A 20,650-nucleotide genomic window follows, 5' to 3' on the forward strand; every position below is an offset into this window, starting at 1 on the left:
ATTTTCCACACGAACAAAAAGCTTATTTCACTTGAAATTCTGTGCACAAATGTATTTACATTCCTGTTAGTGAGCATTTTACTTGGGAAAATAGGATGACCTTAAACAATTCTAGTCTGTCCACCCACTGTGATCTACCCCACCAACCAGACTGTCATCACCTTCTCCACCTACGTCCTGCAGCCACACTTGCCTTGCTGCTTCCCCCCCAGGGAGCCCCCCCCGTCTGTCTACGTGAGTCCCTCAGAGAACTACAGCATCAGAGGTCATTATTGCAATTATCTAAGAGAAGATCACCCAACAGTCAGAAACAAAAACAGTTCAGGCAAACGAGTGCGCTCTGAGAACGAGCAGAAGACCGTTGTTGTCTGTAACATGGACAATAAAGATATGAGGATATTTTTTTAAATATCAGTTTTGCTCTCTCTTTCTCAGAATTACTCCCATATTACCCAATCGAGTATGTTACTGTAGGCAACGTGTGTTGTGTTACTGAATGCTATTTTTGTGAGATGTGACTCTCTTCCTCCCTTCCTCACATTTTTTTTGCTGACATGGGTGAACTCCTCCAGTGTGCGCTGGGCCACGTGTGTTCAGGATGTTCTCACTACTGGGAAAGGGGGTATACCTAGTCAGTTCTACAACTGAAACGTGTCTTCCACATTTAACCCAACCTGAATCAGAGAGGTGCGGGGGGGGGGGGGCTGCCATAATCGGAAGCTACTTGCCTGGGGGCTTATCATCACAAAGGTAGGCTCTCCCTGTCTCTGTCTCACTCATTCACTTTAAGTATCTGTAACTGTCTTTGTTTTATGACTCACTTCACATTTACATACTCATACTGTAAATCGACTCTGGGCCTACTTACACACTTTACAGCCTTAATCTTTGTCTCCCCCCTGCTGGACAAAGTGTCTGAGGCCACTACTAAAACTGAGCAGCTCGTCGGCTCTGTAATTCACCAAGAAAATATGAAACGCTCAGTAGTAATCACAAGATGTGAGAGGGGGTAAATAGCTAAAGAACCTTAAAGTAGTGCCAAAAACACCACAATACTGTTAACTCGTGCTTTCTGGGGGATTGCATTATCGTGATGTGAAAGAGGGGATTAAAATCCACATACCTCTAATTCCCACTCATAATCTCTGACCACGCTCCATACATCCGGCCAAATGTAATACACACACACTGATTCCACCACCCACCCACTATGTGTTGTGTGTGTACCCAGGAAAGTATTACTGTCTGGAGCCGGCGCATGCGTTCGAGACTTTCCAGCCCTACGACATTAGCCAGATAGCCCTTTTCTTCCTACCGGGCTCCTTTGCTTGCAGGGGATGGAACTTCCTCAACTATGTCACAGAGGAGCCTCTACAGGTGTGCTAGAACCCCAATTTGACCCAAATCGGAGCGGCAAGGTAGCCTAGTGGTTAGAGCGTTGGACTAGTAACCGGAAGGTTGCGAGTTCAAACCCCCGAGCTGGTACAAATATGTCGTTCTGCCCCTGAACCGGCAGTTAACCCACTGTTCCTAGGCAGTCATTGAAAATAAGAATGTGTTCTTAACTGACTTGCCTGGTTAAATAAAGGTACAATTAAAATTAAAATTAAAATTACCCTATGGTCACATTTCAGTTCCTTCCTGTGCAATCTTTTCTCGATTTCTGTCCCTTGTATTTCATCTCTCCGTGCCACTATATCCATTAATAACCATGTTTCCATCCAACCTTTTTATGCAAGTAAAGTACATGTCGGAAAGAAAAAAAATGTCACGACAGGCCTGATGAAAACGGAACATTTGTCTGTGTACTTTCCAAATGTTGACTAAACAAATTTACACTCGACAATGTGATCTTTTTGTGTCTGTAAAATGTATTATGTGACATGGCTGTGGAAATGACTTTATGCTAAAATATTGATATAATAACCATGATACTGTTGTGTGGTCCTTCCACTACGACTCGGGAAAGCATGCAGTTTATAAGGCTACAGATGAAATAAGTTATAATGAACTTCACAGGGTGGTGAAAGTGCACAGTGATCTTGCTGCTCCTTTCCAGTGGATATCGATAGTCTTATTCTGGTGACATGAATCTGACATGCCGTTTGACAAATACAAATAATCTCGCTCTTTTGTTCATAATAATTACATTTTGTAGGTAACCTACCTGCACTATATCTGCCAGTTGTTGGCTAGAACACACCTACCAAGACCAGAGTGGGCACATTCGCAATATAATGCAAACATTTATGGTGACAAATCAGCAGAGTTTAAAATGCGGTGGAAACCAATTTATCTTGTATTTTTATTCCGTACATGGGAATTTAACTGCAAAAGTTAATCTGATGTGCACTATGTCATCACACACAGACTTTTATCTGCGACAAGTCAGTTTGATGGAAACATCTCTCTGGTGGGAAAATGTGCTTATTGTTTTTATGCAGATTTTAGAATATTTGCATGAAAATCTTTTGCCAATTAAATGGAAATCATTTAATTGGCAACAGATTTTCATGCAAATATTCTAAACTTTAATATCTAATTTGTCATCACCTGTATATTTTATCAATTGACTGTTACTTCATTCTTTGTGTGCCCAAAAGAAACAACTATTTTTCCAGTTTCTCAGTGCTCTCGAAGGCCATCTCTCCCTCTCTCTCGCTGGAGCGAGGGAAGGCCATCTCTCTCTCTCGGGCGAGGGAAGGCCATCTCTCTCTCTCGGGCGAGGGAAGGCCATCTCTCTCTCTCGGGCGAGGGAAGGCCATCTCTCGAGCGAGGGAAGGCCATCTCTCTCGCTGGAGCGAGGGAAGGCCATCTCGCTGGAGCGAGGAAAGGCCATCTCTCTCTCTCTCGCGCGCGCTGGAACAGGGAAGGCCATCTCTCTCTCGCGCTGGAGCGAGGGAAGGCAATCTCTCTCTCTCGCGCTGGAGCGAGGAAAGGCCTCTCTCTCTCTTGCACCACGCTGGAGCAAGGGAAGGCCATCTCTCTCTCTCTCTCTCTAGCGCTGGAGCGAGGGAAGGCCTCTCTCTCTCTAGCGCTGGAGCGAGGGAAGGCCATCTCTTTCTCTCTCTCTCTCGCGCTGGAGCGAGGGAAGGCCATCTCTCTCTCGCGCTGGAGCGAGGGAAGGCCATCTCTCTCTCTCTCACGCTGGAGCGAGGGAAGGCCATCTCTCTCGCGCGCGCTGGAGCGAGGGAAGGCCATCTCTCTCGCTCTCGCGCCCGCTGGAGCGAGGGAAGGCCATCTCTCTCTTGCGCGCTGGAGCGAGGGAAGGCCATCTCTCTCTCGCACGCTGGAGCGAGGGAAGGCCATATCTCTCTCTCTCTCTCTCTCTCTCTCGCGTACTTACTCTACCTGACAACAACGCATCGCTCTTCCTCAGTCTCACACACACACTAACACATCATCAAACATATGATACCAGTTCACTCTGTGCTACTCTTTCTATGTACTCTGATCTCTCAAGGGTAGACTTTTAATGTCCAATTAGACTGGGAAATTAATGGATATTTTTTGTTCCACTATCTTACTTTCAGTGTATGTCAACCATACTGATGCTGTGTACCAGTGATATGTACAGTGCCTTCGGAATGTATTCAGACCCCTTGACTTTTTCCACATTTTGCTACGTTACAGCCTTATTCTAAAATTGATGAGAAAAATGTTTTCCTCATTAATCTACACAAAATACCCCATAATGACAAAGCAAAAACAGTCATTTTTTATTTTTACGGAAATATCACATTTACATAAGAATTAAGACCTTTTCCTCAGTACTTTGTTGAAGCATATTTGGCAGCGATTACAGCCTCAAGTCTTCTTGGGTATGACGCTACAAGCTTGGCACACTTGTATTTGGGGAGTTTATCCCATTCTTCTCTGCAGATCCTCTCATGCTCTGTCAGGTTGGATGGGGAGCGATGCTGCACAACTATTTTCAAGTTTCTCCAGAGATGTTAGATCGGGTTCAAGTCCGGGCTCTGGCTGGGCCACTCAAGGACATTGAGACTTATCCCAAAGCCACTCCTGCGTTGTCTTGGCTGTGTGCTTAGGGTCGTTGTCCTGTTGGAAGGTGAACATTCGCCCCAGTCGGAGGTCCTGTGTGCTCTGGAGTAGGTTTTTATGAAGGATCTCTCTGTACTTTGCTCCGTTCATCTTTGCCTCAATCCTGACTCGTCTCCCAGTCCCTGCCACTGACAAACATCCCCTTTGCATTTAGGCCAAAGAGTTCAATCTTGGTTTCCTCATCCTGACTGCGGTCAGGACCATATTGAGTAATGGGTCTACTCTTGTTTTATGACAAGTACACGCTGACACATGCACGATGCCATCATGTTCAAAGCACATGTTGTGTTCTCTGTGCATTGTTCAATTGTACTCTGTACTTAGTTTGTATTACAATTAATTGAATGTTTGTGTGTTAGATGTATAGATTAATGAATTAATTAATTGACGTACAATATTGCGTATAGCAGGGGTCTGCAACAGGCTGCCTGTGGGAGATAACTTTCCATGTACAAATTATTATCATTCTGTTCGGACCTCAACCATCCGCTCTGACAAAAATCGGCCTGCAGCTGAATCTATTTGCCTACCCCTGTGTATAGTTTGTGTATAGATTGTTGGCTGTCCTGTCATCGGGTGAGCCTGGTGTGGCCAGTCATCTACCTGCTGTTCTGGGCCTTCCTGCTTGTCTTCTCGCTGTACTCTGAGCCGGTGGTGTGTGGTATCGGCCTGGACATCATCTGGAGTCCCTGTCTACTTCCTGGGTATCTACTGGGACAACAAGCCCCAATGCTTCAACACCTTCATGGGTATGACAACCATATTCAGTACTGATGTGGCTCATTACTAGGACCCCCAAGTTCTCCCTGGTCAGGTCATGTGGTCAGGAAAAACTTGAGGACCGAGTGAAGTAGCTCATAACAGTTTAATTGCTATTAAATCTCTTATTTTTCGCTCTTTCCCACTAGCTGTGTGTGGGTAAAATCAATGGGGAAGTATTTTTTTTTTAAAGGCCATATTACAACCTATGTGTTGTGATAATTGTGTTGTTTGTTCTATAACCTGTTAGTTCATATGCCTTGCGACCGTGATATATAGGCCTGAAGGCCGAGACAATAAGAAGACACAGTGGCAGACTAAATTAAACCACACCTTTTATTTCATCACAAAACCGGAGTGCAAAACCGGTGAAGTCCACAAAGCATGTTGCATGTAACAAACAGTTACATGACCTACAGCATGGTCAAGCAAGGTAACGTTGGGGCGGCAGGTAGCCTAGTGGTTACAGCATGGTCAAGCAAGTTAATGTTTACGACATTTTCGGACTACTGAAGAGCTGTTGATTTAGAACCACAGAGAGTTACCGCAAGTCACAAAGCAAACAGGAGCTGCCTCCACTATTCCAGCACCATTTCAACTTCAACATCATCAAATCACCAATGCTTAATCTAATACAGTGACAACTAAAAGACACCAAAAAACGATTTAGTCCAATCTATGTACGCTAAATATGATGTGACTGTCCATGTTTCTGACTCGCCTGACTTGTAGAGAAACGCCAATGCCACCCTCCTCTCTTTCATGTAGACGAAGCGGTTTATCACTCTGTCATACAGTACACAATTTTATTTTTGTTGTTGTCTTAGGCTAGCGAGCAAGCATTTTAGCCAGGTATCCTAACTTCCGTTCATGGGCAACGTTAGCTAGTTAACAGTTGTTCTTACGTTTAAGAGTGGTATTAAAATGTCTACCACAAGACACCAAAGAAATTGTAATTCCCTAAATGTTTCGGTTTTACTGTATTTATTTTGTTATCACCCCTTTTCATTGGCTTATGTTATGGTTATACATGAGTGTAATATATTTTATGGAGTCTTCTTCAACATACTGTATTGTAGAGGGCAGGTGTATGGGAAAACTCCTGAATGATCACATCGTTTTATGTGATGATAACGCCACTTTAAAGTTCTCTCTCCCACAACTTGTCATTATGCATTGATGTTCAAGAATGTATTTTTCACTCTTGCAAAAGAACTAGCATGACCCACTAGCCATTGATCATGACGCTCAGTTCCATTACATTACACATAAGAGTCATTGGACGAAGGAGTCTTCTGGAGGGGGAGTTTTGTTATGATCCCCGACGCTCAGTCTGAACATTAATAAGCACAAGGATGTTTATCTTTCATATCAGCGAGAAATAATCATACAAAAAAGGGTTAAATTGATACACCTTGTTAGGGTTCCCACACGGCCCTATATCCATGTTTACAGCGCTTGTTTACGGAAAATGGAAGACGAGGTCTAGTAGCTATTCAGCATGCTCAGAACACCTGTCTGTAAACGTAACTCGGGAAGTGTAGCAGAAGTTTCGTTGGATGGAAGCACCCATTGATGTATGGATCTGTGCAAAACTGCATCTCCCTGATGAAAGATAATGCCATATGTTTCAAAAGCTGTAGCAAGCTGTAGCGCAAGAGATGATTATTTGACCTTGACGTTATGACTCCGCGTCGGAATTATAGTTCACATAAGGCAGTCGCGGATGACGTTAATGTCTGAGCACTGTAGTGAGAAGGGAGAATGCTGCCTAGTTTTCGAGAGCGAGCATGACCCATGCACTGAATGTAATAATGGAAATAATTGATTAATAATAATGTATTTTTGTTTGGTTGTACACATTTAGCATTGATTGGCATTTTTGGTATTACAGTGGTGCTGAGCTCTAGCTATTACCTGACACTTACTTTCGAGTTTCATTACCCTCTTGTATTCTACAATATCAATACAAACCTGCACTGAAACACACAGTCATTTAAAATAGAAGTAATCCCTCACCGTGAACTGCCACTGAAACTCACATGCTTTGTTACCCAGTTTGCAATGTAACAACAAACAGGCAGCTCGCTCCATGACAATATTACCTCTCGATGTGAAAATGAGCATGCCCAATCACACAGCCTCCTTGTGATGCTGGGAAACCCCATACTGGTAGTTTAGTTCACATTAGAATCCTCCCACAAACACAATTACCTCTGCTCCCTTCATGTGGTCACATATATGCTCCAGAGGACATTTCTTAACTTTCCATATGATATTCACAGGGCCTACTCCTCATTAGGCAGGAGTAGGTTCCCGCCTGTTGCTAAACTGACCAAGATGATTAACGAGGGCAGCATTTTCTGAGCTAAACTGACCAAGATGCACCTCCCAACAACACATAAAACCTCACATAATTGTGCCCCAAAACAATGACAATTTCTCTCAACCAGTGGAATATGGGCTTTTTAGGTGAGCACTGATGCCGCCCTGTGATAAGCAGTGCCCACTTGGTCAAAGGCAGATGAGCAAAATATTTTGCTTGTCCATTCCCAGTGCTCCTCTCCAGGGTGATGTTGGAGAGTCCCCAAAATAATCTATCAAAAAGTATGTCGCAGATATAGCCAGGGTAAAACATTCACAATAGTTATGGCAAAATGTCAAGAACTTCAGGCCATTACATCACCTTTTATCATTACTGCATGTCAGAGTCATGAAAAATGAGCGAATGGACTTGAAAATGGGTGGTATAGACTACTCTCCAATGCGATGTGGTTCTACGAGAACAGTCCAATTTTGCCAAGGCAGAGATGAATGGCCGACACTGAAATGCGCCAGTGGATTGCATAGATTCTGACCTGAAACATCAGCCAAATTTGGCATTTTGTGTAACAGATGTCTTTTTCCATTCACCTCATATGTTGCAAGTGGATGGATGTACGACTAGGCCCACATGGATCCTATTGAATTAATAGGGATTGTGTATGTAAATGTTGGTGCATGCGCTTGGTTCCGTACTGGGAAGAAATTAATTCTACATTCCCCACTGGATGTACCATATGGTAGAAAGAGTATGTGGCCTTTTTGTAGCCTACAGGCTGGAGATAAAATGTATGACAATAATGACACTTTTTACATCGTGCATGTTTCTCCGATCAAATAGCCGAACCTAAATGGCGCCCAATCAAATAAAAAATGTGCTGACATGTTAGCAAACAACGTATCCTAAAGAGGCTGCTCCCAACTGCTGTCCAGGAGTTTCACCCTGTGGGGTAAATTGTCATGATCAGTGGGTTCAAGTTTGTATCTGTCCATTTTTTTTATGAGCTGATCATGGTCAAAAGGAAAAATCTTCTGATTTCCCATTGTGTACACATTGCAAATAGGTTCAGGATAACTCCTGATAAAGTTGGGTAGCTGATATGCAGAGCTTAAATAGACAAATTGAATAGTCAGGACTAATAGAGCTAACCGCTTGTTTTTCAGGCGACACTGTAGGCTACACCTCAGTAAGCATGGCCCGACGCCTACGTCTTTATTTGGTCCTGTCCAGACTTGCCTTGATTTCCACATCCACAGATGATTGTTTGTTGTTGTCCCGTCCGAACCAATCACAGAAAGCATTTCTTCTGTTTTGCCTAGGGCTGCAGAACAGTCAGGACAGGCCCTAGATAATCAGCACTACTTTCATGTTATCACACTATGCAATATATGATGTGTCACCACTGTTTTGAAACAACATGATGTAATAGAGCTCTTGGCCCACACCACATAAATGTGTTTATTGAATATTTTGACATGTCTGCAGTGGCAGGGAAGCAGACGGGAAAAGTCCGTGCTTGCACGCTTTTAAACTTAAAAAAAAAAAATCACAATCATCTCACTGCTCTTGCACACACTGAAATATATATACACACGGCACACACATTTTATGTATAAAAATAACTGTAAAGGAGACTGACCATTTACCTTCATTGTAATTTACCTTCATTGTAATTATTCCGGTGATCACTTCTCTATCTGACCATGTACCATCAGTAACTGCACCCCCACCTCATCCATCTTCCACCTGTTGTCAAGGACACCGACCTCCACGTAGATCGCCTACAGTTTTCCTAAGGGGCGGAGTTCAAGCCCAGTCAGAGATCAGATGGCGGAAGTGATGCTGCCATTATGGTTTTCACATGAAGCTTGAGGACCGTACAGTTAGGCGTCCATCCAAGATAGCCGCCGAGTAGTTTTAGTTGCCCATTCATTTCTGAGGGAAGAGTTTAATTAATGTTGACAACATCGCTGTTAATTAAGCACAGAAACGGCTTGGTTCTTTTCTAGGGGCGTTTTCACTTTCTGAAGGTAAGCGACTAGCATCGAGCTCCCATGTAATCCGAGGTTATCGAGCATTAATTGGCTAAATAAATGCATAGTTGACATCGCTTTGGTAGGGTTTACCCTAAACATGTTGTAAAAGTAGATCGCCTAATGAACTGCATTTCTAGGCAATTGCTGCGGTGTGTTGTGGCTAGCAATGCTAGGTGAATTCATTCGACACATTGTATCAAGATAATATTGACGTCACGGCTGCCTGTATCTTGTAAGGTTTATGGTTGTACATGGTTGTTTCGTGTTTCACTTTTCATTGTAATTTATTAACAACCCCTGCACTTCAGGAGTATTATCTCTATATTCAAATGACTGTACAGTAAATGTTAATGATTTTACAGGTGCTCATGAATAACTTATTAGTTGTTTTACCTGCTTTGTTGTCTGACGTGCACCGATAGTCAATGCATTTTCTTATTCAGGTTAGTATGTGTGGGTCTTTTTGTATGTCTGTTGAACATCTCTAATTCTGAAACCTACCTCTTTCTGTCCCACACAAACACATACACACAGGAGCCATGTCTCCGTCTGTGCGCCTGCAGGAGATGATCAGGGTGATCAGAGGAGCCCGTACACAGGGAGAGGAGCGTGGTGTGATCCAGAGGGAGTGTGCTGCAATCCGGGCGCAGTTCAGACAGGCTGACAATGGGACGCGCTCTCACAATCTGGCAAAGCTGCTGTATGTGCACATGCTGGGTTACCCCGCCCACTTCGGTCAGGTAATGAAAAGTGTCTCTTAAGATGTCTGTAGTGTTTGGTATATTTACTATATTTGTATCCCAACAACTCCCCAACTCCCTCTCTGATCTCAGATGGAGTGTGTGCGTCTGATTGCCAGCCCTCGGTACAATGAGAAGCGTGTTGGGTACCTGGGTGCCATGATGCTTCTAGACGAGAAGCAGGATGCTAGCCTTCTCATCACTAACTCCATCAAGAAGTAAGGACAGTTTTATCAGCAATTTTACCATGAAATTGGAAGTATGAAAATTTGAAGTGATTACTGCATTGTTGGGAAAGAGCTAGCAAGAAAGGCATTCACTGTACTTGTGAACGTGAAAACAAATCTTGAAACTTGTATAAGACAGACAGACGTAACTATGACAATCAGAGAGACATGACTCTGAAAAAGTCAGACGGAACGAACGCTGAGACGGGCGGACGGAACGAACTCCTGGGACGGGCGGGCGGAACGCTGAGTCGGACGGACGGAACGCTGAGTCGGACGGACGGAACGCTGAGTCGGACGGACGGAACGCTGAGTCGGACGGACGGAACGCTGAGTCGGACGGACGGAACGCTGAGTCGGACGGACGGAACGCTGAGTCGGACGGACGGAACGCTGAGTCGGACGGACGGACGGAACGCTGAGTCGGACGGACGGACGTAACGCTGAGTCGGACGGACGGAACGCTGAGTCGGACGGACGGAACGCTGAGTCGGACGGACGGGAACGCTGAGTCGGACGGACGGGAACGCTGAGACGGACGGACGGAACGCTGAGTCGGACGGACGGAACGCTGAGCCGGACGGACGGACGGAACGCTGAGCCGGACGGACGGACGGAACGCTGAGCCGGACGGACGGACGGAACGCTGAGCCGGACGGACGGACGGACGTAACGCTGAGCCGGACGGACGGACGGACGTAACGCTGAGCCGGACGGACGGACGGACGGACGGAGCGGACGAACGCTGACGGACGTAACGCTGAGCCGACGGACGGACGGACGGAACGCTGAGCCGGACGGACGGACGGACGGAACGCTGAGCCGGACGGACGGACGGACGAACGCTGAGCCGGACGGACGGACGGGAACGCTGAGCCGGACGGACGGACGGACGGAACGCTGAGACGGACGGACGGACGGAAAGCTGAGCCGGACGGACGGACGGAACGCTGAGCCGGACGGACGGACGGACGGAACGCTGAGCCGGACGGACGGACGGAACGCTGAGCCGGACGGACGGACGGACGGAACGCTGAGCCGGACGGACGGACGGACGGAACGCTGAGCCGGACGGACGGACGGACGGAACGCTGAGCCGGACGGACGGACGGACGGAACGCTGAGCCGACGGACGGACGGACGTAACGCTGAGCCGGACGGACGGACGGACGTAACGCTGAGCCGGACGGACGGACGGAACGCTGAGCCGGACGGACGGACGGAACGCTGAGCCGGACGGACGGACGGACGGAACGCTGAGCCGGACGGACGGACGGACGGAACGCTGAGCCGGACGGACGGACGGACGGAACGCTGAGCCGGACGGACGGACGGAACGCTGAGCCGGACGGACGGAACGCTGAGCCGGACGGACGGACGGAACGCTGAGCCGGACGGACGGACGGAACGCTGAGCCGGACGGACGGACGGAACGCTGAGCCGGACGGACGGACGGAACGCTGAGCCGGACGGACGGACGGAACGCTCGGACGGACGGACGGACGGAACGCTCGGACGGACGGACGGACGGAACGCTGAGCCGGACGGACGGACGGAACGCTGAGCCGGACGGACGGACGGAACGCTGAGCGGACGGACGGACGGAACGCTGACACGGACTGACGGAACGCTGACGCGGACAGACGGACGGAACGCTGACACGGTCAGACGGAACGCTGACACGGTCAGACAGACTGACGGAACGCTGAGACAGTCGGACGGATCGCTAACATAGTCAGACGGACGGAATGCTGACACAGACGGACGAAACGCTGAGACAGTCAGACAGCATTCTCATACAGTTCCATGGTCATGTCTAGTCTGTGTACGATCAATGTTGCCATACATAAACATTGAACTAGTGGTCTAGTAACCTCTACCTGAGCACAAAGCAATTGATGAATTCTCATTAAACCCCCATCTCAGTGACCTGTCCCACAGCAGTCAGTATGTCCAGTCTCTGGCTCTGTGTACTCTGGGCTGTATGGGCTCAGCTGAGATGTGTCGAGACCTGGCCCCAGAGATCGACCGCCTCCTCAGAGCCTCTAACTCCTACATCAAAAAGAAGGTGAGCAGTCTCTGTAGACACACACACACACAATGCCACTCCTTTCATCACGCCTTCATGGCTGACCTTGGTAATGCAGAAACCCAAACCAATCCATCTTGAGCACTACTGTAAAACACTGCATTGCAACAGACTAAGGGAAACCGTCATGCAGACTGAACTGAGGGTGAGACGTAAAGTGATGTGCTGACATTGAAGGTTGTTTTTGTTATGAAGCTGATCGCGATGACACTGACATTTCAGGCTGCTCTTTGTGCGGTGCACATTGTGAGGAAAGTACCAGAACTAGGAGAGCTGTTTACCCCTGCATCTCGATCCCTGCTCTCTGAAAAGAACCATGGTGAGTCTGTCGTCATTTGCTTTGCTCTTATATTACCGGCTGTTCACCGTCTGCTCCTTTCTGTCGATCTTCCTGTGCCTAACTGTTTCACAGTCTGTTACTTTTGAGTACAGTATGTAGTCTTGTATTTTGACAGATTAGCCATTACTATGTATGTTTTAGCTTAGTAAACAGTGTCCGGGTGGCAATTATTCCCCTCGTGGTTTGGTCTGATTGCAGGGGTGTTACATGGAGCTGTGGTTCTGATCACTGAGCTGTGTGAGCGCAACCCAGAAACACTAGAGCAGTTTCGCAAGGTAAAATGCACATACATACACTCACACAGCTCATCTCACCCCATTCCAGTACATCCACTCAACTTGAGACATTACATTTCAGCCCCTTGAAAGTTATAGATTTGGTTATACGCTGTAACAAATGCCAAATCGATACTTGTGAAAAATGGTACACGGTTGCACATTCTCCCACATCCTTAGATGATGATCTGTGATTTTGACTCCGTGTGTGTGTGTGTGTGTTTGGTCTAGGCGGTGCCGGAGCTGGTCCAGATAATGAAAGGTCTGGTGATGTCTGGTTACTCTCCAGAACACAACGTGGCTGGTATCAGTGACCCCTTCCTACAGGTCAGTGTTTTAAATCATTTATTTTACCAGGTGAATTGGAGTCACTTTTGTGACTGAACATGCGTACACTACATGACCAAATGTATATGGACACCTGCTCTTCAAACATCTCGTTCCAAAATCATGGGGATTAATATGGAGTTGGTCCCCTCTTTGCTGCTATAACAGCCTCCACTCTTCTGGGAAGGCTTTCCACTAGATGTTGGAACATTGCTGCAGGGACTTGCTTCCATTCAGCCATGAGCATTAGTGAGGTCAGTAACTGATGTTGGTCGATTAGGTCTGGCTCGCAGTCGGCTTTCCAATTCATCCCAAAGGTGTTCGATGGGGTTGAGGTCAGGGCTCTGTGCAGGCCAGTCAAGTTCTTCCACAGCCGATCTCGACAAACCATTTCTGGATGGACCTTGCTTTGTGCACAGGGACATTGTCATGTTGTTACAGGAAAAGGCCTTCCCCAAACTGTTGCCACAAATTTGGAAGCACAGAATCATCTAGAATGTCATTGTATGCTGTAGTGTTATTATTTCCCTTCACTGGAACTAAGGGGCCGAGTCTGAACTATGAAAAACTTCCCCAGACCATTATTCCTCCTCCACTAAAAGTGTGATTCATCACTCCCGAGAATGCGTTTCCACAGCTCCAGAGTCCAATGGCAGCGAGCTTTACACCACTCCAGCCGACATTTGGCATTGCTGCGCATGGTGCTCTTAGGATTGTTTGTGGCTGCTCGGCCATGGAAACCCATTTCATGAAGCTCCCAACAAACGGTTATTGTGCTGACATAGTTTCAAGAGGCAGTTTGGGACTCGGTAGGGAGTGTTGCAACCGAGGACAGATGGGTTTTACACGCTAGGCGCTTCAGCACTCGGCGGTCATGTTCTGTGAGCTTGTGTGACCTACCACCTTGCGGCTTAGCTGTTGTTGCTCCTCTTTGTTTCCACTTCACAATAACAGCACTTGACCTGGGCAGACATTTGACAAACTGACTTGTTGGAAAGGTGGCATCCTATGACGCTGCCACGTTGAAAGTCACTGAGCTCTTCAGCGAGGCCATTCTACTGCCTATGTTTCTCTATTGGAGATTGCATGGCTGTGTGCTAGATTTTATTCACCTGTCAGCAACAGCTGAAATAGCCGAATCCACTATTTGAAGTGGCGCCCACATACTTTTGCGTATATATAGTGTATTTCTCTTTCTGCCTATCCATCACTAGGTGCGCATTCTTCGGTTGCTGAGGATCCTGGGTCGTAATAATGAAACAGCTAGTGATGCCGTGAATGACCTGCTGGCCCAGGTACAGTAATGAAACCACACACAAGGATTTACACGGCAGGATTTTCACCAGTAAATAGTCTTGCAGGGTTGTTGTTGTTGAAATGATTCTATTTAAGCAATAAAGGCCCGAGGTGGTGTGGTATATCGCCAATATACCACGGCTAAGGGCTGCTCTACTGTACGACGCAACACGGAGTGCCTAGACACAGCCCTCAGCCATGGTATATTGGCCATATACCACAAACCCCAGAGGTGCCTTATTGCTATTATAAACTGGCCGCTAATGTAATTAGAGCAGTAAAAAAATAATTTTTTTTTCATACCCGTGGTATGCAATCTGATATAGCACCGTCTGTCAGCCAATCAGCATTCAGGGCTCAAACCTCCCAGTTTATGATCCAATATTTATATACTTTTTCTTTTTTTTCCCCTTTCTTTTTTGTTGTTGAATTTGACCCCTTTTTCTCCCCAATTTTGTGGTATCCAATTGTTAGCTACTATCTTGTCTTATCGCTACAACTCCCGTACGGGCTCGGGAGAGACGAAGGTTGAAAGTCATGCGTCCTCCGATACACAACCCAACCAAGCCACACTGCTTCTTAACACAGCGCGCATCCAACCCGGAAGCCAGCCGCACCAATGTGTCGGAGGAAACAGCGCGCACCTGGAAACCTTGGTTAGCACGCACTGCTCCCGGCCCGCCACAGGAGTCGCTGGTGTGCGATGAGACAAGGATATCCCTACCGGCCAACCCCTCCCTAACCCGGACGACGCTAGGCCAATTGTGCGTCGCCCCACTGAACTTCCGGTCGCGGCCGGTTAGGACAGAGCCTGGGCGCGAACCCATATATACTGCTTCTTTATACAGGTGGCCACGAACACAGACAGCAGTAAGACCGCAGGCAGTGCTGTGTTGTATGAAACAGTTCTCACGGTCATGGACATCAAATCGGAAAGTGGCTTGAGGGTAAGTGCCGCGTGTGATACCATCATCAAATCAGTTGTTTTGTTTGTATGTGCTCACATCGTTTTGAATGTGCTACAGGTGGTAGAGGCCAATGCAGCTAACATGGATGTACATCAGAGGCCGTATGTCTAGGTTGTGTTTTGTTGTGTGTGTGTGCGACAGGTCCTAGCTGTGAACATCCTGGGGCGATTTCTTCTGAACAACGATAGGAACATCCGGTTAGTGCCCCCCCCCCTCCTTCCCTCTGTCTCTCCCTTTTATCTCATCTGGTCCTGATTTGGACCTTCTTCATGGTTTCTATAACCCATTGCTTAGAAGCTTATTGTTGCTTAGAAGCTCATTGTTGCCCGAGGCAGACAAACCTGTGCGTTCTATTGCATCTAAACACAGTCTGTAATGTCTATTCCTGTGATTGTTGAGCTAGAGGCCTGACGGTGACAGACAGGGTTGTGGGGCTGTCTGTACGCTGTGTTTCCTTTTTGTCTGTCTGTTCCTGTTGGGATTGTTCCCGTAGGGGCCTGTCTGGCCCAGCAGGTTATTCTGGTCTTGGTCCCAGGCTTAAAGCGTGTCCTCCCCTGTGGCTGGTGGAACGCTGCTAGACTGGATCAGCTGCAGATGTGACCGTTCTCTCCGCATGCAGAGTGATCGCAGATCGCTACACCAGATATACATTTCAAAGACCTTAAACTTAAGAGGAGAGCGGTCAGGCAGCACACAGATAAAAATTGTTTGCGGAAGATGCGTGATTGAGGGAGACCTTGGAAAGGATAGTTGCAGAAGGAAAGTTTGTTCTGTGAAATGTGTCCATGCACCAGTTGTATTGACAAACTATCACAGCCCTTCTACACGTCCAGAAACACACACAAATGTAACGCGTCTTTTCTCTGTCTATGTCTAAAACCGTTTTGTTCGTGCACAGGTACATCTCAATGACTTCCCTACAGAAGATTGTTCAGACGGACCACAATGCAGTGCAGCGTCACAGAGGGACCATAGTGGACTGCCTGAAGGACCAGGATGCTTCTGTCAAACGGTACTGTGTTGATTTCTGAGCGTGCACTGCCAGTTAGCCACAATGGACGGTGGCATATGACTGTAGAGAGTAACAGTATCTAGTTACCATCTTCTTTGTGTTTATCCCTCAGCCGGGCACTGGAGCTTTCTCTGGCCCTGGTGTCAGCCGTCAACATCCGCTCTCTGATGAAAGAGCTGCTCCTCTTCCTCTCCAGCTGTCCCCCAGAGCTCAGAGCACACACCACCTCGGGCATCTTCAACGCTGCAGAGAGGTACTGGGCTGGCCCCGTCATCTGTCTAGCGGGCTTTAAATGTCTCTGTGTATCTGGATGTCTCATTTTGTATCTCTGTCTATGTGAATGTTTCCCTGTCCCTGTGTCAGGTTGTGGTACTGTGTTTGTGTCTTGCTCTCTGTGTCTGTATGTGTCTCACTGCCATCGGGCTGTTCTACCACTGAACACTGAACACTAGCCAGTAGCCTGCCCTCGCTGCGTGTCACTGTCTGTGTTTTGTGTCTGAGCCGCAGCACTGAACACCACTGAGTCTCTTGTCTCCGTGTCTCTGTCAGGTATGCTCCCTCTCAGCGCTGGCACATTGACACCATCCTGCATGTCCTCACCACGGTAAATACTGACACTCTACTGCACCACAATCACCTGGTGACTGGTTTGAACTAGCGTACGACTTGTTTTAACTATGACCCGCTATTGTAAATAACCCCCAAGATGTATCCCACTTATATCACCCCGCTGTACGTCAAGCTGTCTGGGTGGCCACGCACACATTGCCACTTTTTGCCCCGTCTGGACTAGTCGAGACCTTTCCTGTGTTTGACAGTAGTACCATCTCGTTTAGGCAGGGGGCGACGTGAGGGACGAGACTGTTCCCAACCTGATCCAGCTCATCACCACAGCGACAGAACTCCACTGCTACACGGTCCACAAGCTGTACAGAGCCCTGATTACAGACATCTCAGTGGTATGGCTTTAGTGTGAATGTGTTTGTGTGCCACGCTCTGTCGAAATGGGATTTGTGTTGTCAGTCCGGATGACCTCAATGCCCTGGTTCACCTCTATTCTCAGCTGTGGAACTGTGCAACATTGTTGGTTTGTGTGTGCAGCAATCCCTGGTACAGGTGGCATGCTGGTGTATTGGGGAGTATGGAGACCTGCTTCTGAGAGGCGAGTGTGAGGAGACAGAACCTGTTCAGGTACATGACAGAGGATGCTGTGGTCGTTTTTACACCGGCATGGTTAATACCCATTGACGATACAATATTAACTGTCATAAAACCGAGACGGTTCTTGTTGTGTCCTCTGTCCTGCCATTAGGTGGCAGAGGATGACGTCCTGGACGCCTTGGAAACGGTTCTACAGTCGCATATGTCGTCGCCGGCAACCAGGGGCTTCGCTCTCACAGCGACAATGAAACTCAGCACACGCATAACACACAACGTGGAGTAAGCATCATTATCTCGCACCCCTCAGAACACAGCTTCAACCGCTAGACAGCAGCCACTGAAAACTGCGTATGTCAGTTTTGCCCACTGCGTGGGGGTCTTGGGACTTGTGACTCTCATTGCTGACGTAGAGAATACTAAAATAGCTCTTGTTTGCTGCTGCTTTTCCTCTCCTCGGCCCTGTCCGGCAGTCGCATTAGGAGCATCGTCAGCATCTACGGCAGCTGCATCGACGTGGAACTCCAGCAGAGGGCAGTGGAATACAACGCTCTGTTTAAGAAATACGACCACATGAGGTAGTCCATATGCATATGCATTCAGTGTATTGTCAGTGATAGCCAATGATGTACACATATATTGTTATATCTATGAATACAACGCTGAGGGGAAATGGCAGCCCCTCGGTGACTCAATTATGGTCTTCGTCATGGTAGCCACTTTTGCTTTGCCCATTACACTGCTAAGAGAGCTGTGTTCGCAGGGCTGCCGTTCTGGAGAGAATGCCAGTGATTGACAAGAGCTCACCGGGACATACCAATGGAGAATCAGCAGGGGGGTCTATCAAAGAGATGGAGCCAACCAAACGGACACAGGAAGTAGTATTACCCCAGGGACCTGCTAACCAGGTAAGGGATGAAAATGACTGCAATAAACTTTGGTAGTTCAGCTATCTGGATATGAAGTATAGACTTGACGTATAGTGTCCTTTCTCAAGCGAAATCTCTCAAAAGTAACTCAATTTGGAATATTTCCCTCATTTTCCCTTGTCAAGGTGTGTGATCTGTTGGACCTGCTAGGTGGTTCTGGGGAGCCTCCCCAGCCCAGCCCCGCCCTGTCCACCACAGCACTAGGCCCTGTTAGCAGCACGGCTGGGGGAGACTTACTGGACCTGCTGGGAGGCCTGGACGTCACACCTGGTGAGACACGGAGCTGCTGAGTGAGAGCGGACGAGAAACGGAGATGGGGCTTTTCAGAGAGATGGACAAAGCCATCAGAAATACATTATGAAGATGTACTTGAATGAACACATGCGAAAGATGCACCACATCTTCATCATGTATTTAGTGATGGTCTGTTTTGTGGTGCTGAATTTCATGGGCGCCCAGTGTGACCGATGTTTCTTTGTGTTTCCATAGTGCCACCTAGTGTTATAGTGTATGAGAAGAACGGCGTGACACTGAAACTACAGACTGACAGACAGACAGACACGGGCATGACCATTACCCTCACTGCCACCAACTCTACTGACAGGGAGATCACCAGCCTCACCCTGCAAGCAGCAGTACCCAAGGTCTGTCCGTCTGTCTTTGGGTCCGCTTGTCAGGCTACCTTGCTTACCTTATTTGGTATTCCAAACTTGTACGTTATGAGTAGACGTCTCTAGACCATGTGACCAGACCAGGAAAAACCCTGGGCCCTAATTATAGGCTATTCATGACCTTTGTCTCTCACTCCCATCCGCCTCAGAGTGTCCAGTTACAGATGAAGGCTCCGAGTGGTGACATCATCCCCGCACACAGCTTAGGTCAGGTGACCCAGACTGTGCTCCTCAACAACCCCAACAAGGTGGGTCTTCGTTCAGTCAGTCCGTGGTTGCCACACTCACAATGAGCTAAACATTCACTTCCTTCCCAACCAGGTGAGTCTGAAAATGAGGGTGCGCGTGTGCTACACCAGCCAGGACTTTGTCTGCCAGGACACGGTGCAGATCGACTCATTTCCCAGCCCCGCCTGGTAATGACATCTGAAATCAACCTGTCCATCAACACTGACAACCGACCAGGCCCAGGAGTGGGGATCCATTCTACCTGACAGCTGCCTGTCAATCATACACAGAGGGTATCCTCTGTCAATCAACTATTCTACAGTACAACCTGATGTTTTTCCAAATGACTCTTCTTTATTTTTCTAAATAAAGAACTGTGGAAAATGTCCCCCTACAGTTGGCAGGGATTTATGTAGATAAACTCTTGATACTGTCACCCTAAAAGCCATTGTCACCATGACCTTTTCAGCTTCTGATTGGACTACTGGTATTACATTTCCCATAGCATAACCAACAGTATTAATGGCAGTATCTTTGGTGTGTATTTGGTGTCACATCAACCAACAATAGTAATATGCAGCTGTCTGCCTGGCCCCGTGGGACTTGTCCAATCAGAAGATAAATCTATCCTGAGAACTGTGCAACCAAGACTGTCCCCCTGAAAGACAATCTGTCGGGATAGTCGTTTAAGAGAGTCCCTTGAAGTCTTGACCCGTGCAACCACGACAACTTTTCTTTCACTCCGGGACTACTTACCTACCTACTGTTGTGGCTCACTGTTACAGTTCCCTCTCGTCAATCTGAGCCGTGTGATTAGCATCCACTAACACTACGCCTTATCCATACTTAAAGGTACATGCCTTCCATTGGTGTACTCTCCTCCTCCCTACCTCTATTTACCAACTGCTCCTCTCTTCCCCTGTGCCTGTCACTCAGAACCCCCTTTGGAGCAGAGGTATTATCACCTATGTGTATATAGACTTTATTTTGAGGTGGGAGTTTCTGTTTTATCTGTGAACGACGTGTAGTACCGGGAAAGAGAATTCAGTTTGTGTGCATTGCCTTTGACATTTGTAATTAAAGGTTATCAAATCGAATTGTGAATGCATTATGTTCAGAGTTCATAACTGCCTATATGGAAAGTTGTTTTTACACAAAGGCACTGCTAAATGACACACTCGTGCAATAGCAGCCATGCATGTACTTCGAA

The 20,650-nt window shown here is 47.4% G+C and overlaps 1 protein-coding gene across 1 annotated transcript; it reads left to right on the plus strand.

Moving 5' to 3' along the window:
• The first annotated feature begins 8,969 nt into the window (after positions 1-8,969).
• ap1g2 (adaptor related protein complex 1 subunit gamma 2) lies at positions 8,970-20,537 on the plus strand. Its single transcript, XM_046359325.1, has 22 exons — positions 8,970-9,174; positions 9,715-9,920; positions 10,014-10,138; positions 12,074-12,215; positions 12,459-12,555; positions 12,775-12,851; positions 13,083-13,178; positions 14,393-14,473; positions 15,323-15,421; positions 15,584-15,639; positions 16,341-16,454; positions 16,567-16,707; positions 17,004-17,058; positions 17,291-17,413; positions 17,556-17,645; positions 17,767-17,894; positions 18,086-18,190; positions 18,376-18,520; positions 18,667-18,811; positions 19,031-19,185; positions 19,362-19,460; positions 19,534-20,537. Exons 2-22 carry the CDS (start codon positions 9,720-9,722, stop codon positions 19,630-19,632), a joined length of 2,373 nt encoding a protein of 790 aa, XP_046215281.1. The 5' UTR covers positions 8,970-9,174; positions 9,715-9,719; the 3' UTR covers positions 19,633-20,537.
• The last annotated feature ends 113 nt before the right edge of the window (positions 20,538-20,650 follow it).

The sequence above is a fragment of the Oncorhynchus gorbuscha genome, linkage group LG08, assembly GCF_021184085.1.
Source record: "Oncorhynchus gorbuscha isolate QuinsamMale2020 ecotype Even-year linkage group LG08, OgorEven_v1.0, whole genome shotgun sequence".
Classification (NCBI taxonomy): domain Eukaryota; kingdom Metazoa; phylum Chordata; class Actinopteri; order Salmoniformes; family Salmonidae; genus Oncorhynchus; species Oncorhynchus gorbuscha.

What these genes read in the sequence shown, in the direction of transcription:
- ap1g2 (XM_046359325.1), top strand. Translation starts at nt 9,720, where the DNA reads ATGTCTCCGTCTGTGCGCCTGCAGGAGATGATCAGGGTGATCAGAGGA. An exon ending in AGGCCTGGACGTCACACCTG is followed by an intron (nt 18,812 to 19,030) that starts GTGAGACACGGA and finishes GTGTTTCCATAG; the next exon opens with TGCCACCTAGTGTTATAGTG. An exon ending in TCCTCAACAACCCCAACAAG is followed by an intron (nt 19,461 to 19,533) that starts GTGGGTCTTCGT and finishes CTTCCCAACCAG; the next exon opens with GTGAGTCTGAAAATGAGGGT.